Source organism: Phalacrocorax aristotelis, chromosome 8, assembly GCF_949628215.1.
Source record: "Phalacrocorax aristotelis chromosome 8, bGulAri2.1, whole genome shotgun sequence".
In the NCBI taxonomy this organism is placed as follows: domain Eukaryota; kingdom Metazoa; phylum Chordata; class Aves; order Suliformes; family Phalacrocoracidae; genus Phalacrocorax; species Phalacrocorax aristotelis.
The window spans coordinates 41,186,942-41,210,853 of record NC_134283.1 but is presented as its reverse complement, the minus strand read 5'-3'; the positions used below and the strand labels follow the sequence as shown (position 1 = coordinate 41,210,853).

At 46.6% G+C, this 23,912-nt stretch overlaps 2 protein-coding genes across 9 annotated transcripts in view; one reads left to right on the top strand and one right to left on the bottom strand.

The window, feature by feature from the left end:
• FAM13B (family with sequence similarity 13 member B) overlaps positions 1-3,891 on the bottom strand; it is a 52,204-nt gene extending 48,313 nt beyond the window's left edge. For 2 of the 7 annotated variants that reach the window (XM_075102845.1, XM_075102850.1), the window contains exon 1: positions 3,759-3,868. The gene's annotated coding sequence lies outside the window, so the exon portion shown is untranslated. Of the gene's footprint in view, positions 1-1,657; positions 3,265-3,463; positions 3,555-3,758 lie in introns of those variants that run through there. The other 5 variants (XM_075102847.1, XM_075102851.1, XM_075102849.1 and 2 more) reach the window with 5 other exon arrangements.
• A 10,590-nt stretch (positions 3,892-14,481) lies between these two features.
• On the top strand, positions 14,482-16,890 carry LOC142060771 (thymosin beta-12-like). 2 transcript variants are annotated; one of them, XM_075101010.1, is made up of 3 exons: positions 14,482-14,527; positions 15,433-15,540; positions 16,559-16,890. In XM_075101010.1, exons 2-3 carry the CDS (start codon positions 15,441-15,443, stop codon positions 16,594-16,596), a joined length of 138 nt encoding a protein of 45 aa, XP_074957111.1. In that variant the 5' UTR covers positions 14,482-14,527; positions 15,433-15,440; the 3' UTR covers positions 16,597-16,890. The 2 variants fall into 2 exon arrangements, with proteins under 2 accessions (XP_074957111.1, XP_074957110.1); XM_075101009.1 differs by lacking the exon at positions 14,482-14,527 and having other exon boundaries at positions 15,372-15,540.
• Positions 16,891-23,912: the final 7,022 nt, after the last annotated feature.

The window sequence follows — 23,912 nt, the reverse complement described above, 5'->3', positions numbered from 1 at the left end:
GACAAAAAAAAGAAAAAAATGAAAGAAAAAAAAAAAGAGGGGACTGCTAATGAGGTCTCCTCCACAACCAATTCCTGTTGCTACTTGATCATGACCAAATTTGAAGACACCACCAGAAATCACAAGGTTAGAAGTTACATTGTAGACTAAAATTAAGTAACCTGATTACATTAAAAGAGTGACAAGCCAACAAAAGATTTAATGAAATGTGAAGTTGAGCAAAAAAGGGAAAAAACCTTTCAAATATACACACTAAAAAAGAGTACAAAGGAAGAAAGAACCACATTCATAAGATTCCAGCTCCCATCGTTTCAATTTTGTCCAAGTATTATTATCCTACACAGCTGAGCACAAATTCTAATCCTGAACACACTGCAGGGAACACTGAACAGAAGAGACATATGAAGAGAACAGCTAGCGAGACTGGAACCAGGACAATCAATTCAGGGTTCCCACCAGACACTGGTCTGATTGAGCAGCTGCCCCACCCAAATGTCCTTACAAATGTCCAGACAGTGAAGAAAATAAACAATTTAAACCTCTCAATATAAAAAAGCCTCCGCAACCACAGTCTTTGTTACGAGCCATTTGAACACAAACATAATGCAGTATCTCTATTTTAAGCTCAAGTTTGTCATATTATTATTCTTCTAAGACAAATATACAGGGTAAAATTTCACACAATCACAGGTGAGAAACCGTAAGAGCAGAATTGTTTGTTACTATCACAACAGAGCTACTCATTTCACTGTAATCAGAATATGGTCCTAGATTCAGCTGCAAAATGTTACCCTTTCCTTGTACTGAATGACTCCACCCATATGTTGCAAACATAACAGGTTTTCGGCACCACAATCACCTTCTAAACTATGTTTTTCAAGACCTCAAAACAAATCAGCTCTGAAAAAAAAATAACAACCCAGCTGGTAGAAGATGCAGTAACAAATACCTCATCCTTTAGGCTGTAACAACAGTAAGAATACACAGAATTCATCTGAATTGACTGAACTTTCACAAATCCCAACAGTTGGCTATGAAGCCAGTACAAAGCTACGAAGCCAAATCTGAATTTGCTAAAGCCTTGAGACAGCTAGTCATTACTCTCAAAGTTTTTGCAGGTAAAACTTATAACTTACAGAAAACAACAGTAAAAGACTCAAAAATTAATTGCCCAATTTTACTAACTTTCCAGGGAGCAATGCCAAATTCTTGTATTCTTTGTCTGAATACAATTTTGACATGAGACATACAGCCTTCTCTGCTGAGTAACCGATCTATCAGTCACTTTAAAAACTGCATGACAAGTAACAAACCTCCCTCTTTCAGAGCCCTTCATACAGGATTTAATGTTCCTTCAATTCTGTATCTCCTCCTCAGATGTTTTGGATAAAGTGTTATTTTTTTGGTTCCTAAGTAACAGTCATCACATTGGAAATGATTAATAAATATATAACTGGGTCTGCAATACAAGAAAAAAAGATTAAAAGGTTTACCATCTCTCATCCTCACAGATCCAAATACTGAACTGACCTGCAAGATGTCAATTCACACTCATCCCAATAGCTGCTAGATTTCTGTTTTGCGTGCTAGCATGGCAGCAAAAAATTATCTGGTGTTACACACAGAATTTAAGGACAACTTGAAGGCATTCTCTTACCAACATCACTTCCTCTTCTTTAGGCTGCAGCTTCTTTGGAGGCAGACAGTGGGGAGGACCAAAGCAACGACAAAAAAAAAAACTAAATCCAGCCTAAAAAAATCACCTCAGACTTGGCAGGTTTTACTCACTTTCTAATGAGCCCTAGAAAAGGGCATCACTGCTGAGCTATAAACATTTGACCAGAGATCAAAAGGTTGAGTATTTGAAAAGGAAAAAAAACACCACAAAAAGCCTTCACACACAGAAAGCAGGGAGTTTCACAAAACTTAACCAATGCCTGCTCCAAATGCATGGAATATTTCTTCAGCCTCACCCGCTTTTGCAAACATGCCATTACGTACATTAGAAATAAAAGCTTCGCTGCTTGCACAGGTCTCATATTATGAGCCACACATGACAAACGCTAAATTAAGTCTTTTAATGAGCTGTTAGAAGGTCCTCGAATGTTAAAAGCAGCGCATACAGCAAGAGCCTGAACTGACTAAGGCTGAGGAGCTGAAAACTACCATTTGCCAAACTCGGATGTTTTGACATGTTGTCCACATCAAAATTTGCAAGCATTAGAAATTATCAGGAGCTCCTCCTAGTCAACTTTTTAAAATGCAACCACGAAACACTCTACTTGATTGATTTTTCTATAATAATACTGTAAATTTCCAGTTTGATGCTTTCAAAACATTGAGATATTTGATTCATTGTTGTAATGCTGTCAAGACAAGCAAAGGATCCCTATGGTGCTAGACGATACACAAAATACAGTCAGCAAATAAAAAAAGATTCTGCATACCTTCAAATCTATGCAAAGAACATGTAAAGCAATTTACAGGTAATGAGCAGTAAAAAAAAGAAACAAGACAGAAAAACAGACTAATAAGACAGTTGAATTTGTTATAGGCCAACAAACTAGCTTTTTCTTTTTTTTCTTTTTTATGCTGAAACATCAAACCACACAGAAGACAGAAATACTTCAAACCTAAAGGCTAATCCAGTTCAACAAATTATTCCAAAGTCACATACTAACTATTCCAGCCCTGAGGACACTCAGGAATACGTGCCTTAAAAAAAAAAACAAAAACACCAAAAAAACCCCAAACAACTGGGTAGGTCTTGATATATTCAGCCTCTTTTTTTTTAAACAGGCAAGAAGGATCAACTGGTATTTACTTTCTTCATTCATGAGCTTTTTTCCCCCGCCTTGAGCCTGACAGCAGCAAGAAATTTTGTAAATATTTAAAAATGCAGCCAGCCCAAAGAACTCGAGAGTAAGGGAGCTGTGTATTACTAGGTCAAGTTGCAGTGTTTGGTTGCAGTATTTTTTTGCTGAGGTTTTTTGGTTTCTCTTTCTAAACCTAGAAGAAGTACCCTAAGACTAGAGCATCTCATGTTAAAGCAACTTTTTGGTAGCAAGAAGCATTTACGCCCAAACGTTTAAATCCCTAAGGAGCTTCCAAGAACAATGGAAACCCACACTAACAGACTCCTTGGAAGATACGTTGGGTCACAGGCCAGAGCATTAAGTCCATAACCCCGCATTCTTAATGTTAGCATTGCCTTCGTATTCGTGGAGGATTAGTGACTACCCTTCTTTAACTTCTGGCGCCAACTTTGCTGGCAGGGAGCTGCTAGGCTAACGCTGTCAGCGCGCCAAGTCCCATCGCAGGGGGCGACAAGGCTGATGCACCGTGGGAGGAGGGAACAGGCTCGGCAGACAACTCCGCTGGAGGAGCCAAGAAATCCCTGCTGGCTGTCAGGGCTGCCTCGAAGCTCCTGCCGACACAAGTGCAACCTGGGAAACGAACGCACCACTTGACAGCTCCCTCCCGGAGGCTCTAGCAACTTCTGCACCACGCAGCCCTGCCGCACGCCCGGCCCGGCCCTGCCACCTCCACCGCCCGGACGAGGAAGTTCCCGCCCCCCTCTTATCACCGCCGGTCCCAGAAGGTTCCTAAAGCCAGACGTGACCCCCCCGCCCCACAAGCCGCCCCCGAAGCGGGGACCCCGGACCGGGCCGCCCCCGCCGCCGAGGGGCCGCCGCCCCCCCCCCGACCCGGCCCGCGCAGCCCCGCACGCCGCGCATGCGCCCCGCAGCCCCTCTCACCGTTGCCGGGTGACTCGCCCTCCCCGCCGTCCTCAGCACCAGCAGCAGGTTCCTCCGCCTCTTCCTACCCCGGGGGCCGGCGCGGGCCTCTCCTTGCCGCTCCGCTCTCCTCGCAGGCCTCCCTCCCACCCTCCCTCGGCCGCCGCCGCTCCCGCCGCGCTGCCGCCGCCCCGGGCGCCGTCCGTCCCCACAGCCGCTCCGCCGCTCGAGCGCGCCTCTGTGAGCCGGGAGGGGGGGGCGAGGGATGGGGGGGGTCCCCAACGGTAGCGGCAGCAACTGGCGGAAGTGACGCGCTGACTGACAGGTGCAGCGCGCGCCCCCTCCCTCAGGGTCACGTGCTGCGGGGAGGGGTCCCCGGTGGCGGCGGGGCGGGGCGTACTGAGGGGAGGCGGGTCCCGCCCTCGGTAGGGGGTCCCGCTCTCGGTAGGGGCTCGCGCCACCAGCGCGGCTAAGGGGAGAGGGCTCACACCCCTGGTAGGGGCTGAGGGGAACGGGCTCCCCCCCTCGGTAGGGGGTCCCTCAGGCCCCGGGCAAGAACACACACACCACCCCTACCGAGGAAGGGGGCCGGGGGCAGCTTGGCGGGGCCGCCGCCCCTTAGGGCTCCGGGCTGCCCGGCTGTGGGAGCCTCAACCACCGCCACGCCGCAGCCGGGAACAACGAGCGACGAATGAATGACCCAGGGGTTAACTTTTTTTTCTCTTGCTCTTAACCTTAGGGTGACTGAGCCACCTGCCTGCCGCAGCCGGCGCGGGCTCAGGGGTGACCACGGCCGTCAGTGTCACCGTGCAGGTTCCCACTCCGCTACAGTTCTGCATTTCTCATAACTATTAAAATGCTTCTTGTAAACTTTCTGAATTAAAGCTTCGCTCCCAAACGTTCCCCAAGCCCAAGCACGCCAGAAGTAACGAAGTGCCCTTTGACAAAGAGCTAATGCGTTTTGAAATACAAAATTTAGCACCCTTAAACTAAGTTAGCATAAGTTAGTGAGGAGATGCAAGCTTACACCAGAAGTGTTAAAAGCCGTGCCTGACAGTCTGCAGTTCCCACATGCCACGTTGAAACTACAACAGCTTTTTCTGTCATGCGGTGCCAGCAGCCATAGGTGGTGGGTTTAATAAAGCATTTAAGGAAATTTGGATTTAGCTAGTAAAAAATCCTCTGGAGAAAAGCTTTTCTTCCTGTGAAAAACTGACAAAAGAATATATGAAAGGAAAAATACTATAGAAGTAGGATGGGATTAATTGAAACTTATGTATTGCCAATAGCTGGGAGGGTTTTGTTTCAGGTTTTCTAACATGGATTCTGAATTTTATCTGGAGATACATTTATAAGACTCATTAAGAGGTTTTACATTTAGAATCTGAAGAAGGGAGAGTCACAATCCCACAGTAAATTAGCCTGGTTTTAATCAGATCTAAAACTATATTTTCCTGCTTGAAACTGATTTGGTATCATTAGGAAGTGCCGTACAAAGACAATAAAATGCGGAGGGTCAGGCGAAGCAACCTCTCTGGAGGTCTGTATTTGCTGTAGGTCTGCTTCCACAGCAGATTTCCCCACTTGAACAGCTCATAAAATATCCTCGCCATCAGGATGAGGTTTCTGAATTTGTATTTTGTATACATAGCTGTGTTCTTTCTGATTCATTTAGCCTCATCAACAAAATAAAGATACTGAATCAGAACAAGCTGGCAATTTTGTTGATGAAACATGGGAGGGAGCGGACTCCAGCTGGCTCTTCAGCAGATACATTGGCCAGTTGACAGGAATAAAACTGCAAGAAACCTGACACAGAAAACACACGCGGCGAGAGGAGACAGACAGCAGAGGCAGGCAGGTAGGCAGGCGCTGCATAGCACCTGTTCGCTGGTTGCGAGTCCAAGACAGTGTCTTCCCTCCTCTGAACTGGCTCTGAGTACGCCGTTTCGTGCCAGCTTATCCTACCTCCTTTCAAATGCTTCCAATGTTCCTTGCAGGGGGCAGACATATGCAGTCCCAGGCTGCCATTTTAGTCTTTTCTGCTCACTTTGTGTTCTTGCTGCCGATTTCTGAAAGGTTGAGGAGAACCTGGGAGTCCTGGTGCTTTAGCCACTTTTTCTAAGGTAGTAAATATAGAGGGAAAGGAGGCAACAACTTCATGAGCAGCTGCGTGGTTACACCCCCAAAACACAGGTATTGAAGGCATCTGCCGCTCATATCACTGCTAAAAATTACAGTGGAGCAATGTAGTAGCTGTCCCCATCCATTTTCCACTATCTCAGGGCACAGCTCAAATTCTGTGGTAGCATTTTGTAACTCTCCCGCTTACGTGGTACGCAGACCGCCCCCCAGCTCAGCCAGCCAGCCGGTTTCAGCAGCCTAGACAAGACAGCGTGGAGCTCGCACAGGCTCGTTTACGCGCTCCGAACCCGCCGGCACACGCAGAGCAGCCCCAGCGCGAGCAGGGGTTGTGCAGGTGCGTGGCTACAGTCCCACCGTGTGATGCAGAACTGTCACCCACACGTCATGGCAAATGACGATGCCCTGCCTCGTGAGGAGTCAGTGGCAAGGCTGCAGCGTGGGGCTGCACACAAGAAGGGCCCATTCCCCAGCTGCTGCACAGCTCCAGGAGCTTTGCAGGTGCATCTGGTCAGCATCTGGCTCCAAGGACCAAAGAGCCAGAGTGCCGCGGCATCCCTGTCTCATCAGTAAATCCATGTTGGGGGCCACACCGTGAAGGGTGAGCCATTTCTGTAGCTCAGTGTCTTATGTTACAAGACCAACTAAGTTGCTCAGCCTAAAAGTTGTGCAGAGATTCAGCTGCTAGGTGCTCACAAAGAAACTCAGTAGATCTGAAATGATTACTAGCATAATTCCCTTGTTTTCAGGAAGAGCTATTCATAATCAGAAGTCATTATTACTGGTATATGTGGCAGAAGACCTGGAGCCACATTTCCTTCAAGGGTCCCCAATGTCAGTCCTGACCTAGTATAACTTTAGACTAAGTATTCTCTCAACACTTCAGTTTCCAATTAAGTCTACTTCCAGCAACAGCCCTGCATTACTCCTTATCAGAAATTGAAGCAAATGAAACAAAAATAGCCCTATCCCAACTGTGCTCACTGTTGCACGAGGCTTAGTACAAACTGAGCTAGAGCACTCCAGAACTTAGATCAATTTTGCAATGCCATCCAACCCTTTGCAGGTTGATAGCCTGCAATGCAATTCTTTACCTTCATGCTGGGTGATTACCTTCTAGAAGGAAATGGAAATCTGATGCATAGCAAAGCAAGACTCTGCTGTAATACCCGTATGTTACATGCCAACAGTTTTTACTCGGGGGGAAATTATCCATGTGTCAGCAAAGTATTTGCTTTTAGTTTTAATTGTCTGTCTACAAATAAATTATTTTATATCCTCCTACAGACCTGGAAGCGCTCAATTTTTGTCTTAAATGGATCCTATTGATACCTTGCAAAAATATTGACAATCTTGAGTCCTTTCAACACCAAAGAAGAATTGGCAAACAGTAACACTTTCCAGCTGGTTGCTCTGCAAAATGCTTTCCTTTCCTGCATATTTCATCCGGAAACAGAGGCGTCCCCAGACGGAGTCTTTACTTTGTTCCTCTTTTCCAGCATTATAATCTTTTCTAACAAACACTTTGTTTCAGAATGCCCAGCACAAGACACTTGGCCATGTCGAACACCCATAACTCTCCACAGAGGCTCTCGATTCAGCAAGTATCCAGTTTTTCTGACTCACGATGTCCAAAAGGGCATCTGAGAATCAAAGTTCATTTTTAAAGCTTTGCCCTGTATTAAGAAATGAAGCTTCACAACACTCAAGCAAACAGGTGGAAGAATCTACTTTATGGAAACAGAAACCATTCAGCTTTTCAAAGACTGTTTGCCATTACTAGACACATATGTATGGATTTTTTAAAACTGAATTCAGTATCAAAGGCACATGTTCTACGCAAATGTCAGACATTTTTACTCATTTTTCTACCAGAGTTCTGTGATTAAAACAAACATTTACTGCAAAAGATTTTTTTTTCCTGCCTTTGAATACTTTTTAGATCTGAATCTTGGGTTTGGAACATCTGTCCTTAAAGTAGAGATCTAGGAATATGGGGCAAATGTGGCTTTTAAGGCTTGTTCATGTTTTAATTGCATGATTGCAGACTTAACAGGAGATAATTCCTCCCTTCTTGAAATTCAAGACACTGAAAGGTTAATTCAATCTTCTCAGTTCCATTTCCTTCCTTCTGTTCCCCTTCCCACACTCCCCCCCCCCCCCCATCTGTAGACAGCAGAGTTATTTGAATTTTATGCAAGCTAGTATTCATCCAAAGGGAAAAAATCAGTCAATGTATGCATCAGACCAGCAAAAATTACGATGTTGCACACTTTCGTTTTTCACTTCCTAGTTTCTTTTCTCCACATTCACCAGTTTGGGTTGTGGACGGACATGAACTCATGCCCTAAAGCTGGTTTCCACTGAAAAGAAAGCTTGAATGTCCCCATCCTTTTTGAATTCCTGTCCTTTGCGCTCACAAGGATCTATTCTTGAGCCAACGTGGTGCTTTTACCTTGAGCTGGGGAAAGGCTACAGTGGGAGTTAGCACAATTTGTCTGCTGCCAACACAATCGCTCTCTGCTGCTCCCATGTTATTTCATGGTGTGGTCGCTCACACTCAAAGTGTGCAAACTCCAGGGGAAGCAGTTTGAGCATACAGAGCTCAAGTTAACCCTGTTATGAAGACTTAGCCTTAAGAAGACTGCAGCTGATTTTTGCACTTTATAGATATTTACAAGAAAAAAGCTAAGGAAGTAGTCATTGAAAACATTCTAGTTCAGTCAGGTTCTGAAGAGATAGGGGTTCACTTCAAATGCTGCAAGAGGAAAATCGTCACTTCTTTTTTCTACATTTTAGAGAAGAAAAATAGCATTTAACATAATATACTTACAGGTTTCATTTGAACAGGCAGAAGTTAACAAATGTGAAACATAACTGTTGGTCTTGTAGACAGTATGTAATATCTATGTGTTTGGCTTAGTCTGTATAACAAGCTTATAAAATTGGAAAATGATTTTTGGAAAAGATGATGTATGAATCCCTTCAAGTAGAAACACAGGCTTTTACTCTGGAAATTGCTTGCAGAGATCAGCTAGAAAAGACACGTAGCTGCCTAGTCTGTTCCTCTGCTTCAGCAGCCTTGTTTCCTCAAGCAGCTGAAAAACTTCAGGGTTTATCTCCTTTTCCCCAAAACATAAAACACGCTTAAGCTGCCAGGAGGTCCCAGGCTATTGCAAGTGGGGTGATTTGGCAGCACAAAGAGAAGTGATCGTTAGGCACCCACCAAAACTACATCCACAGCTCTGTCCCCCAAAAGTCAAGGATACCATGCCTTGTCTCTACCCCAGCACAATGTGGATTGTAACAACAGACCCACCTATTGTCCTTTTTCCTCTGGACAAAAAGAAAATCGGAAATTAATATCAAGTTAGCAGACCTCTGGGTTTTACCACCTTATCTTTGATTATGTTGGTTATCTATTTGCTGCACACAGGGTGCCACAATTTAATCTTCATAAGGAACGGTGATTTTCCTTTTGTTTAAAGCAAAGAGAGTGAGGACTCCAACAGTGGATCCCTCCACTGCCGCACTGCGAAGAGCCACGTTTGAGCACGCTCCCAACGCTCACCCAAGACTTCTCTGTCTTACTCTTTCCCCAAGAGCTGCTGCTTGCAAGAGGTGCTTCTGTCCAGAGACAGAAAGGAGAGAGAGAAAAAAAAGACTGTTGGTAAAGACTGGAAGTCGTGTTAAATTACTGTTTCTAGACCAGTATTCATCACAACCTGTCATGTGCTCTATAGCATATTAACTACTGTGACTAATATATCACATACTTCTTTCCCCACCCCGCCTTTGGGGGAGAAGCATGTGCACGGACATTTTGTATTAATTTTTTTTTTCCTTTCATAACACATGCACATGTCACCGTGTTTTGCTAGAAAAGGCCAGGCCGAAGGTAAGTACTTTATGCTGGAAGACATAGTTTTGGGTCAGTTCTGGAGAAAGTTCTGTTGCAAGAATCTCCATCTGGCTCAAATTCTAAAAATTCACCCCCATACCAAGTTTTATAAGACCAAAAAAGAGGGAGAGAGGAAATTTCCACTCCCACTAGCTTATGTTTTCTCTTTTTGCTCTTTGCTGCAATGGGACTCCTAGTACAGACTGCCTAAACTCCAGAGCTATTTGGAAAACAGGGGCTTGGCAAAAATAGGCCAAACAGTACTATCTACAACTCACCTCTCCTCTCCCCTCATTCTCTGTACGCACCTACCTTTAAGGCTCAATGGTCTCGGTGAAGAAAATGAAACACCTTAGGTGATGATAAAACATACAGTAGAAGACAAGGGTTGAGTATTTACACACTAGCAGTGCAGCGCTACAGCAGACACCCTGCCAAAGAGAGATCATTGCCTTCCTCACTCCCCCAGGATTCATTGTCTCTTAGCCTGGGAACCTGTCTCCGTTCCCAAACATGGATATTTTTTTTGGCAGCAAGACGGAACAAAAGGCACAAAGAGAACTTAGAAAACCCTTGCAGTGAAGCTGTAGTCTTTTTTTTTTTTTTTCTGTTCCCCTAAGGATGGGAAACCTTCTAAGGGTAGCTTATAACGCGCCCAATCCTGCTACCTTTCTGGAAGGTGCTCAATGCTCTTAGGGACCCAAATAAATTAGGGTGCTTGCAGATTCCTGCCCAGCTTTTGACCTTAAAAAACTAATCCCCTACCTTTAGCACCAAAAATACCACAACATTTTGAAAATGAAATCACTGTTATATTTGAGTGGGTGTGTTATTTCAAGACAGCACTAATGTGATTATAAAATCGGTTGTCAGCTTATTGGCTCAGCTACAGACACTGATCTGCTCGAGCGTCTGTTCCTCTAACCGGCTGCTCGCATTAGGGTGCTTTGTCCCTCCTCAACTCCGTATAGGAATAGATGCGATCTGACTCCTACTGTTGCACCAAAGAGAAAGAAACCCCTTCTTCTTGCAGTTGTCCACCTAGTCTCCATGAAACTTGGCATTTCCAGAACACCTCTTGTGCCAATCCCCCCAGCCCATGAAACACTATAGCCTTTACATATATATATGTGTGTGCGTGTGTGTATATATTTATATGTATATATGTCCCTGCAGCCGCAGCCCCAGACCCGCGCGGGCTGGGCTCACTGCTTCCAAGCGGCAACAGCCAAGGGCAAAAGCTGAGCCGCAGCGGGCTTCAAACCTCCCAACCTCACTCTTCAGACCCCCCTCTGACTTCTTCTTTGCACCTGAGCTCCCTTTAAACATTTCCTCTTTGGTATTACTACAGCCTCATCGCAAGTGTTTGTCTTCCCGTTTCTCTGTGCGTGTCTGACAGACACTCGGTGGCTCGCACTGCCAGGCACAGTTTAATGGTGTCAGTGGCAGGTGACTCACTGGTATCAGAGGTGTCAGTCCTGCCAGGTTTGACTCAGCCCTTCATCCTTTGGCAGCAGACTGACATAAAGCAGATTGAAATAAAATGCAATTTCCATTGTATCTGAGGCAGCTTTTCAGACATGGCCATACCAGTATGGCTTTACATGCTTTATGTTTATAGGATCTGTAAAGATCCTATAGTTTGCTTGCTCCACCCGCTTGCTGGTTTTTCTCAGTTCTGTATGCTGGATCATTTGCTGCCTCTGTGCACCCCAAAGGCCGTTGTGGTTCATTGCTACCACAGTCATCCGAAGGCCAAGTAAATGCTGTGTTCCCCTTACTGAAGGTGGTGACTTGGAAATCCTGCCATTAAAAACCTGACAAATAACTGCTTTGCTGCTTGTATAGCAAAAATATCTCAGTTCCCAGTAAACTTCCATGACCAGCCTCAACGCACTGTGCAATGCCCTCAGGCCAAACTCCAAACTTTCCATATGAAAATTACATACAGCTGTGTGTCCTGCACGGAGTATGTAAACATGAGGCTTGAGCTGTGTTTGACCACAGTACCGTACTTACAAGCTACAGAAACTTGACAGGCACTTTATGTAATGGTCAAGATGTTTGTTGTGGAGATCAGTATCTACTGATTTCAACTGAGACTGAGAACATGTAATTTCTCATCATTATTTTACGTGGTCTAACACCATTGCACATTCCTCAGAAACCCAACCCAATATCAATTAAAAACCTGATCATCTCCAGCCTAAAAACCCAAACAACTCACCCCAAACTGTTATTAATACTAGGCCTGCCAATAAATTGGGCAAGTAAAATGGTGGTGGTGAAAACACAAGTGTGCCCACCCTGTCTTAGCATGTTTAGGGAAGTCTGAGCTGAGCAGAAGATGCTGGGGGCCAGGCCCATGACTGTACACAGAAAACCAGAAGTGAGATTCTTCTCCTTCGCTGTCCTGAACACTTTGTTTCCTCTCTATATCTGAGAGAATTTGCACCAGTCTAAAAGTTTAGGATTTTTTCCCCTTATAATCTCTTGTCAGATAAGAATTCTGTTACCTGTAAAAACAGGCAAATATTTTAAAAACTGAAACTTATGAGCTGGATGAATTCCTGAATCATTCGGATTGCATTTGAAAGTCTTCTGATCTTCTGACCTTCTAAATCTGGTGTCCAGCCTAACAAGAAGTGATTAATGCTCATTCTTTAAACAGCCACTAAGATTTTCAGTGCCAAATCTCAGCTATGATTTACACCAAATATTCACCCAGCAGCTGCCTTCCTGCTTGTTCCCAGGGGGTTTCAGTCAAGAACACAGCATCTATTTTTGACAATTGGTTGGAGCAGGGGATTGGAAGCAAGGGAACTGAGTCCAGATGCTAACGTGACTGGCACGCACACACATTGGTTTTGCATGGACAGCCAGTGCAGACGCGGAGGTAACCAAGCCAGTCTGCACAAGTCAACTGAGCTTTTAGCATAACGAAAATGTAGCTGCATTAGTGCCAGGACAATTTTAGGTCCAGAAGCAACACAGCCAGGTTTGCACAGAGCCAAGCTCTGTGGGACCCAGACCATCCCTTTGGAGCTCCAGCTGAAGTGTTACGCACATTTCTCTGCCACTACAGTACTCCGTTCTCCTTTACCTCAAATCCTGCAGACACGGCTGCAGAGAAAACCCGCTCTTAGCCTGCTGTTCACCAAGGCATGCAGCAACCCCTGCACTCTCTGAAGATACAGAAAATGGGATGGATAAATGAAAGAATCACTGGGTACACAGCACCTTCCCAGGGCTCTCAATCAGCAGTGAGACAGCTCTGTCTCTCTGAGCTCATTGTCCAGGTTCCCTTTATAGGCGGTACAGAAACCTGCATACTCCTAGGACACAATTAATTTCATCCCAAGTTAGTTGCCTCCTTATTGACTATCACAGAGTCTAGACAAGTGATTCAGATGGAGACATCCAAAGTTACACAAGAGGAACCCCACGCTAGCATCTAGGAGGATGCGTACGGCCCTTCCCTCCCAAACCCGAGGGCCTTGAAAAAGGATTCTCCAAGTAGTTTTGTGCTGCAAAGCGGGAGGCATAGCTGGAGCCATGTCACAGCCACAGGGATGTCCGCAGTCCTCGAGAGCAGTGGCTCGAGAGGGTTGGTGCAGGTAGTGTTCACTCACTGCACAATCTTGTCTCTGTTCAGTTTCTCATCTAATACGAAACACATCTTGCAAACAAATGCAAGAGCTATTGGCCATTTTTTTTAGAGAAACATTAAGGTTGGAAAACACCTTTAAGATCATTGAGTCCAACGTAAGCTGAACATTGCCAGGTCCACCACTAAACCATGTCCCTAAGTGCCACATCTACAGGTCTTTTAAATACCTCCAGGGGTGGTGACTCAACCACTTCCCTTTTAAAGTTTTTTCCTGAAATTACATTGCTCGGTGCCTACAGTGCATCCTCCCTTTGCTGCAACTGAAGAGGTTCCCTGCAAGCAGGTCCTGTGTGGTCCATGCCATCAGGAGAGGTGGATTACAGGGAACGGCCACGCAAGCAGGACAGGTGAATGTGGCTTCTTGCAAAGTGAAGGCAGGAAGGTTGGCCGTGGGCAGCTGCCCGGTCTGGCTTGCAGAGCCGCACGCTGTCGGGCCGAGGGAGGTACCCGCAAGGAGGTTTGTAGCTGCCAAAATGGAAGCAAATGAAAGATTCATTGTTCTTCCTTTCAGGACACATTCCCAGACGCCAGCGTGGTGCTCAGGCTGTGCTTATCTCAGATTTGGCCCTCGGCTGCGGCAGTTGTACCATGACTGTGAGTAGAGTCCTCCTGAGCCCTGAGCATGTGCTTCTGCCAGCCTGGGCGGGTGGGGGACGATCCCCAGGCGCTTCGCTGAATGCACCTAAAATCTCCCCACAGACTGCAGCACCAGCCCTTAAATGAACCCCAAACCTCGCATTAACTCTGAACCTCAGCACTGTGAAAGAAGGGCAGGAAGGGAAACTTAAATATTATTGTCTTGGTAAATGAGGAGAAAAGAAAAAAGGAAAAAAAAAAATCAAGATGTATTTCAGCACTTTTCCATGTCAGTTTTCCCATTTCCTTCCCTTGTGCACTTTCTGCAGCAGCAATCTGTCCTTTCCCTAAACGCTGAGCAATCCCAGCACTAAACTAATCAATATTAATAGCGATGGGCTCTGGCGGGGGGAGGAGAGGAGAGGAGGGATTACCCTGACCTTTTTCAACTCACACTGCCTCAGACGGCCACCAAGCAGCTGAGGAGAGAGCAGCCAGACGGTAATGCCATGTGGTTTTAGTAGCTTTTCATTTTTATTTTTTTTTCCTGTGAATATTTACTTCTGTTGCCTCAGTGTAGATAGCAACGAAGTCTGATTGTCTTCAGGAAGGAAAAAAAATGTAATTATATCAGCCATCTCCGGGCCAAACCTTGACTTGATGGGAAACTCCACTGAAATCGGTGGAATAACGCCCAGGCTGGATTTTAACTTGAATTTCTATTAAAAACAGGAATTGGGTTAAGGAAGTTTTCACAGGTGAAGTGTTGAATGCCGGGGTGCTTTGTGAATTTCTCTTATAATAGGGTATAATCAAAGCCATTGAGCGTGCGACTGGGATATTGAGTGCGAGAGCAAACAAAGGGCTGGGTGAACCGGTCCTCTATTGTTAAGCGCAAGTGTCCACAGCAGCTCATGCAGATACAAGGGTATGTATGCGCTCAGGACAGGGTGCTCAGAATTAAAGGCAAATCCTATTAACTGAAACAAAATCATAATTGAAGCTCTCTGATCATATTGGATTTGGGGTTTATTGTAGACTTTCTGGTTAGCAGCATTCCTTAAAATAGAGGTTTACGTCAGGAGGCACCGTGGATTACTGGCAATTAATGCATTGTCTTTTCTTTACTGAGATATTCTTCTTTCCATGTTCAAAATATGATTTTTAGAAATTTAATCTGAGAAATCTAGATAAAATTCTGTTTATGCCTTTCCTCTTTTTCTCTGAAAGAGCCAAGCCTCAGGGAGAGGTCCCAGATTAAGGTGTTAGATTGGGGTGGGGGGGGTGAATAAACATTTTTATTGTATTTTCAAATTTTTTCTTTCAAGCAGAAAATGCTTTGCAGATGGCTGATATCACAGCACTAGCTAATGAAGCCACGGGTGTGTTTTTCCTTCCTTTGTCAGGACCCATCATGTCCGACAAACCAGATTTTGCAGAAATTGAAACATTTGACAAGACCAAGCTGAAGAAGACAGAAACCAGAGAGAAAAATCCATTGCCCACTAAAGAAAGTAAGTGCTTATGAGGCTATTTGAACTACGAGTAGCAAGGGCACAAATCTGTATTGCAGTTCATATGCAAAATGAATACTAATCGTAGGATTACAGGCTCAAACTCATCCCTGACTTTAACTGGGGATAATACTAAGACCTGTACTCTATGCCGGGCTTCCAAGGATACGAGTAGTTATAACCAATGGTGCATTTTGTCTGGAAAATCCTTTCTGATGGGATTGCTCTTACGTCTACTAAAAGCAAGAGCAGTTTTTCTGCTGGTTGCAGGTAACAGGATCAAACTGTTTGTAATTACCACGTTACCAGCCCCTTTGGAGGCGCAGATGCACAGGGGAACCCTTGCACACCCCTGGCAGACCAGGCAGCGTCCCCAGAAGGTGCCTGGGCTCAGGATTTAACCTGTTACCAGGCAGATGGAGCTGCTGCCCCCCACTGGTACCTGCTGTCAGCCCGGGCCAGGACAGCTCCAGGCACCTGCTCTGGGAATAAGGCAGCAAGAGAAACCCATCCTCATCATCATCTGACAGGCAATCTTCCTTAGCAAAGCACCCCTGGGCTTTTCTTGTGCAGGGTCTTCTCCCGTACATGCATTCTGTGCAGGCAGCCAGACAAGGGTCATGATTCACATTCAACTTTGGATGTGAAGATGGCATTTCTCTGCATTTGGACCAGACGTTGAGAGTGGTTTCCTTCAGAAGAGTATCACTAACCATTTGGATGTGTCAGTACCAATAGCCATAGGGACGCGCTGTCCCTCAACACAAGATACCTGGGTCTTCCCCTTTTTTTATCCCTCCTAATGCTAAAGCTGTAAATATGAGAGGAGTTTTGCACATCATGAACTGCACGCTGCTAGCTACACAGACGTGGGAACAGGCTGGCATTTCTAGGGTGGCCAAAGAAAGCAAGTGGGGACTTATCATCCCCTGGCTTTAAGAAAAACTGTAGAAATCTGTATCCTGCAGAATCATAATGTTTATTGACGATGTTTTTGTTTCCTCTGTTTCTCTGGCAGCTATTGAACAGGAAAAGCAAAGTGAAAGTACAGCCTGAGCATAAAATTGAAGATGTGACTGCTGCTTCTTCAGTGGGGTTTTGGCTTCCAAGTTGGGTTGTTTTGTTTTGTCGTCCCCCACCATGTTTGTTGCCCATTTATTTTAGCAAACATTTGCTCATTTAATATTCCCTGGGGAAGAAGTTTGTTTTGTGTTTGTTAAACAAGATACTATGTATTTGTGTTCTTAAAACTGTAATTCCGAGTTCTGTATCAACCTCATTACTTGCCAAAAAAAGCAATTTGCATAAAAATTGTTTTCCTAAACCTCACAATAAACAGGTTTCTTCTGATCAGCTGCCTTTGAGCCTTGCAGAAATAGGGTTTACACTGCAACTTTTACTAGCATCCTCCTCACTTTGCTTGTGTTGCTGGAACATCTAGAGAGCACGGCCGGGTTGGGAAGTTGCCCCAGGCACCGACAGGTCCCCACAGCCAGCACACAGCCCATCGCCATCAGCACGTGCACCCATATTCTGCAGAGTCCCTCAGCCCCACATGGCACCCACCCCCAGGCACCCCCCAACTGCCTTCACAGCTGCCTGGAGACTTCACTCCCTTTCCCTGTCTTGATCAGAAGTGTGTTTCAGGGGAACTCTGAGGGGCAAATTTTGTATGCTAGTAGCTCCTAAGCTTTTAAACCCCCAGCTTGGCAGCAGGCATAAGACAGGAAGCTGCTGGCCTGCTTCAGTCCTGTCCAAGAGGTCTCAGAGACAAGTACCCCCTTACAAATTCCATGCAATATTGATGGCTGGGCTGAGGGAATACTCAAATTAGCACCCCAGATGGGAGAAGGGCTGCAGCACCCCCCCCAGAGCTTTTTTCTCTCCTTAGCTTGCCAAGGTCCAACCAACATTGGGACAACTGCAGCACACATTGTCTTTGGCCCATCTAATACCAAGCAATATAGGAATGCAGGAAGGTGGGAGAAGGAAAGAAAAATTATTATTACACTGATTTTCTGGAATGAGAGACAGACCTTCAGCAGCACATGGTCATAGGACACAAACCATCAAAGGAAGCAAGGACTCCCTAAAATCTTCATTACTTGTGGGGCAATAACATCCCCAGTGGTCTGCAAAGGGCTTAGCAAAAATAGACTCTGGTACCAGCTCAGGGACTCTCAATTAGGTGGTATCACGTTATCTCTGGAATTAATTTGCAATCATGTTAGAAAAACAAGTGCTTATTCTGGGAAGATAAACTGCTGTCCCTGGAGCTTTGGTTTGATCCTACTTGCACTGTGAAACAGGAATAATTCTGTATACTTCAACGGGGTTACTCTGGGCTTATACCTGCGTAATGCAAGGCAGAAACTGTTCTACAGGCTTCAGAAAACAGAAATGAATGGCTGGGGTGGTATTTAGAAAGCTCTAATTTGCATAAGGGTTGCTTGACACTTGACATTTAATGTGAATAGTCAGAACTGTAATTAAACAGCAGCAGTGTAGCCACAAAACGGGTGACTTCTGGCGGCAACAAAAAGTAAACAGAGGAGGCCAAGAGACCAAGGGAAAACATGTGGCATGAAGGACTAGTGATTTCAGTTACAGCTTCCTTAACGTCAGGGGTATTCAAGGGCCAAGACTGCTATTTCAATCACTACTCAGCAGTTCAACATTGCTGCTGTTTTCTTTGCATGACCAAGGTTTTTTTGCACATTCTCCTTTGAGAACCTCATTTCCCTTGGCACCTGACTAAGGGGGATTCTTAAGAGTCTGCTGGATTTATTAATACTCATTTTTATTTAAAGGGTGAAGAATGTGAAAGGTTGAGCAACAAGAGCAACAAAGAAAACAGTGTTATTTTCTTTGTGGCTCATGCCCTCCCCTCACCCACACACACTTTGAGGTCAAAGAGCCTTTGACAATATTTAATTATCTACTTTGATGACAGTTCCTTCATGGAGAGAGCATTCAGAGACAGCACTTAGAGCAACGACACCTACTGGAAACTCATACAGCTAATACCATTCAACCAGATTACCCATTACTTTTCCACAGGGTGACTTTTAAGCACCGTATTGCACTCAGCGGGTAAGCCCGCAGACTAGACTTTCTCCATGTTTTTGCCAGGAGACAGCACTTTGTTCCACGTGACGCTCTCCCTCCTTCTCTGCCAGTTCAGAGCATCCGCCAACTGGCTCAGCACAGTAAGCTGTAAATCACCAAAAACCACTCTGGCACAACTGAGCCAGTGGCCGGTGTCCGTGCCCCCAAGTTTTCCCAGAAACTCAAGATCTGGGCTGTGTCCTCAAACCTGCACTTTGCAGGAGGAAGGGAAGGAAGGTCTGGCCAGAGCAAGGAAACAGAGATACTCTCCTCTCGTGTTTGCACAGATACAAAGGATTAGCAGTGTGGCTCTAAGGAGTGATGTGAGAGATCACAGCACTGCCTACAGCTCTGGAGCAACCAAATTTGTTCAAGCACTGGCTCGGAGCTGCTCCTGGTGCCGCTGCAAGGCTCACTCTGCCCCCATGAAGCCTCCCCCGATTTAGCTGTTTGCATTTAAAACCTGACACCATAAACCCAAAGCCTCAGCGCTTTTATTCACGTGTCTCACCCCACTGAAAAGGCTACATAGACGAGAAACGCTTTAGCCAAATTGCCCACCCCTGGATTGACTACAAGAGCTGTTGAGCTACAGCAGAGTATGCAGCAGCTGTACACCAGTCAAAACTCCTCAGGGTTAAAGGCCAGCTCTTCTCACCCTCCACCCTCCTGCCCCAGGTGGAACAAGGCCCTGTGGCAGAGCTTGGAGACTGTTTCGTTCACCATTAGCAATTAAGAGAGGCTCAAAGTTAAAGACATGTAGTTACAGTACCCTTATTTGAGAAGCATCCCTCTCTGCTGCTGTGTGAAACCACTTCAGCCCAGGAACTGGATCATGAGATTAAAATTAGTCAGAGCAGGGAGAGGTCTGGCTCCCTGTTATCTTAATCAGAAAGCATTACAGCCCTTATCTATGGGGCAAGCTGGGGACACAGACCAGGAAGCTGCTCATCATTTAAGGCCAAGACAGTGAATTTTCATCGTTCCAGTCATTATACTAAGGAAATATTTGTTCCTGCCACTGGAAGGGAGCTAGGAGACGAGACAAGCCAAACCAAACACTTTGCCCACACCTAGGAAACACCTTCTGGGCATTAACCAGCTCCTGACCTTTGCTCGCTGGCAGGGCATCCTCCAGCCCTGAGGCTCACAGCCTCTCTCCAGGAGGCAGGGTCCTTCCCCAGCCTCCGTGATGGCGGGCAGCTGAACCGCAGGCAACTTCATCAGCAAACTCAACCAGCTCCACCTGGGAAACTTAAATATTTTTGCCAATTAGCAACAGCCTTTTGCTGTTACAGTCCTTTACATAACGAGGTGTTACCTTGCAACTTCTCCAAAGGAAAAACACCTGCCATGCTAATCCAGTTACAACCAAAAAATCATTCTATGCAGATAACCACCTGCTTTCTTGGCATTGCCATGAAGCCAATCTTGCCCGGGACAGGACCGGCCCTCTCGGGGTCCTGGCTGAGTCCACCTGCCCCTGTGAGTCATCTCTAATCATGCTGCACAGCCACAGTGAGCCCCGGCTGAGCAGAGGAAATCTGCATTCCTGTTGTTATTATACAGAAGTTAGTTAATTTAATAAATCTTGTTAGGCTGTTGTTTGATAACAGTGAAAGCCAGGGAGGACAAACCCCGAGCCTAGCTTTCCTAAGAAAAGGGCACGTGTGAGTTACATCTCAGCTGGAGCCCAGATAAACCCCCTGGAGACCCTGCTGATCCCAGCTCGGATACCACAGACCAAGTCTCAAAGAACATGTGGGTTTTTTCTCCAAATATGTTTCGGGGCCCTCTCTTATTTGGATCATTAGCCCCATGGTTGGTGAGGCATCTCACAGCGAGTCTTTAGGTCCAGCTCTGCAGCGATGAGGGCAATCAGCTTTACCTGGGTGGCTGGTTTACCGTAAAAAAAGCAGAGATGCCCATGCAAGGCCAAGGCTGGAGAAGTCTTAGCTTTGGGGAAACACCTTTGTGTGTTTCTGCTCTGCTCTTGGTGGTGCTTCTGACCCAGCCGGGACCTCTCCTACTAAGTGAAGAACAGGGAAAGAGACAAGGGGGAGATGTGAGGGAGCACAAGATCAGCATGTTGAGCCCAGGGGTCTAAGCTGTGGCTGCGTGGGAATAAGGAGGTCGGGGGCCAGGACCAAAGCCGGGGAGGTGCCCACAGCAGCAGAAACTAAAGGCAGAAGAGGCCAGGGTGGCCCTTGTGTCTCTGCCCAGCTCGTCTGTTGTTTTTCCAAAAACACAGGGTGAAAACAATAGTCTTTTAAAAAGCACTAACCTTCTGGTGCCAAGCTGGGGGAGCCTCCCACACCACACACAGGCAAACAACGCCGCTGTGTCCTCCCAGAGCCAGGGCACGGGCAGCCAGCCCCGGCTGCTCCACCTGCTCCCACCCAGCAGGTCTGTGGGTCCCCAGCAAGCTCCGGCCGTCCCAACCTGATCCTGGGCACCGAGACATGTCCCAGCAGCAAAACCTGCCCAGCCTTGAATGTGAAATGCGGTGTGGGGACCGTGGGGCTGAGCCAGAGTATGTGGGAGCAGGTGTGTGCGTGTGCGGAGGTGTTTCTCCAGCTCAAACCCAACGCTGCTCAGACTGACAGCAGGGTAAGCTCTCGTTTCATCTTCTGCGGCGGGTATCTGTGCCGGGAAAGGTGGCTCCGTGTGCTTTCTGTCTTGTCAGAAGAGCTGGCTTGGGAAGGAACAGTTGCTGGGGATGGTTCGCACACATTTTGTATGCTGTGCTGACAACAGCTCTTGACAACTCCTACCATCAATTGCAAATCTCCCAATGCTTCAAGTTTGCTTCAAGGACTGGCTCCAGAATTCATTCAATCAATGGGGAATCAGGAAAATAGGGTGCGGAGTGGGGAGCAAAAGGGTGTTTCTAGCTGCTGTGGTCAAAGACATGAGAAAATGGGGTCTTTTACGGCTCCAGCGGTAAGCACTAAATGAAAAGAATGAGATTTTTTAAAATAAAACAACGATCTCAGGAATTTTAAGCTGGTCTCGTGAATTTAGAGGCAAACTCACTATTGAAATTTTTGGATTTGGCATAGTTGCAACAAGCAGGGAAGAAAAAAACGATGTGTGACTCTAAGTGGGTGTTTTCAAACAGCATCTTGTTTGGGGAAAATAATCCCTCTTGGTCTGCTTTGTTTTCTCGTGATGCTGGAAATAATTCTCCTCCTTAGAGGGAAGAATTGGGTTTTTCTTTTTCTGTCTCACCATGGGATCTACCCAGGTCATGCCTGACCATGGCTGGTCCCCCCATCCCTGCTAGCACCAGAGTCACCACCTCGAAGTGATAAACAAACACATGTGCGCGTCCTGTATCACACGTTTCGTTTAGCAATGAAGAAATCAGCCATGAGGCTCCTTGGGTGACGGCATACCCTTTAGATGCTGAGCCCAAGGGCAGGGGATGGAGGCAGGAGGGATGCCCTGGGGCAGCAGCATTGCTCCTGGGACCCTCCTCTCCAGGAAGCAGGAGTAGCAATAGCTAATAGTGCTGTAATAGCTCCATAATGGCTTTATAATAGCTCCAGCCTCCCCACCGCTCTCCCTCACTTGTACTGTTTTATTTCTGTCCTGTCCAGGCTCCTGTTTCAGCAGGAGCTGGGTACCGGAGCCCGTGGTGCTGCTTCGTGCCAGCTCCGGCCACCAGCCGATGTGTATCAGCTCCGGCACAGACCTCACCTGGTACCGGCAAGGGTGGAAAGGATTGAGGGCGTTCGGAGGGAGGAGGTGTCAAACAACTTCTGTGCCAGGCGCAGTTCTCCCACGTTGGCAGACATCCCCGGTAATGCTAATGACTTTGGTGGCATTAATCCAGATGAGTTGGGGGCAGCTAAAATGATATTAGCCTGGGTGCGGGAAGGCTGCGGGCGACACTGGAGAATTGCTCTTGCCCACCCAATGCTCCCCACATCTCGGTCATGTAGCAGAGGGAGGTGTTTGCTCTACAGAGGGCTTCAGAGCGGGGAAAACCTGGAGGAAACTGCTCCCAGTGTGAGTGAGTGGGGATTTGCCGTGACTGTATGGTAAACACGGGCCTGCCCAGACATCCCCTGGCTGTGGGGCAGCCCCGGACTGTCATGGCACGGCGCGGTGCTCCCTCCCAGGAGCGTGCTGCCCCGCTTGGGTCCGCACTGGCATCGCCTCTTCTAACACTCCCATCTGAAAATCATTGCACCTCTGTTTTAACATACTTCTGGCACCATTTTATTGTCCTGCTGCTTTAACTTCCCAAGCGTGACGCACACAGCCGGGGGTCCAATTTAATTTTTATTTCTCTTTTAATGTGTTTCAAAAATACCCAGGGAATTGGAAATGTCAGGACACTGGCATGGCTGTATCAGCCGCAGGAATCTGCCTCCCTCTTCAAAATAGATAATTGAAGACTATTTCAAACGGGAGCTGCCTCGACATGTGCATTGGCTCCTCACGGCACTGGCCCTGGCTTCATTTATTTCCTAGCTGTACAAAGCATTAATAAAGCTTTAACTTACCTGATTTTCTAAACTTCATGTCTAAAGCATTCAGTGGGACACAGCCAAGGAGGAAATAAAAAAGGTTAACCTAAAATAGCACTCAGTATTCACAATGGGCTAAAAAAATATAAATCCCAGAGCCATGCTCAAATGGGAGGGATGCTGTTTCCCTCTGTAAAGCTGGGGTAAATGCACCAACCGGCAACGCCCGCTGGTGACCTTGATCTCTGCGTCAGGGTACACCAAGCCCCTGGGGAGGGGGGTCCTGCTTCAGGGGACCATGCCACACTCAGACCCCTCGGAAAGGCGATTTATTGAGCCTCGAGATTAACACCCCCGGGTGCTGCCAACCAAATAGGAACAAAAACACCCATGGGATCCGGGCTGAGCTTTCTCGCAGACAGCGGGTGCCTACCGCCGGACCTGCCGGTGCTCAGGACTGGCAGCACCCAGCTCACCCTGCGGTTAATGTATAGTAACGGTGCCAACCGCACCGTGGGGTATTTAAGAGAGGCAGGCTGCCAGGGAGGTGAACCAGGCAGGATTTAGGAAACCTGTGCTCTGGGCCTCTCCCCTTGAGCAAGTCTCATCATCTCATTACACTTGGGTTTCACCACGTGTAAATCTGGAGTGGTGATACCAGCCACCTCCGTGTGCAAGAGGCACCTGGGCAGCCTCCCTCCTGTTCGCACAGGCAGCAGAAGTCTGGTGCAACGCAGAGTCCCCGAACACGGTCTCTGTTATTTCCAAATAGTTGTGTGCAGATAA

Excerpts from the sequence above, each read along its gene's own strand:
- LOC142060771 (XM_075101009.1), top strand. The coding sequence starts at position 15,372 with ATGGCTGATATCACAGCACTAGCTAATGAAGCCACGGGTGTGTTTTTC. Across the intron at positions 15,541-16,558 it reads TCCATTGCCCACTAAAGAAA|CTATTGAACAGGAAAAGCAA; the intron begins GTAAGTGCTTAT and ends TTTCTCTGGCAG.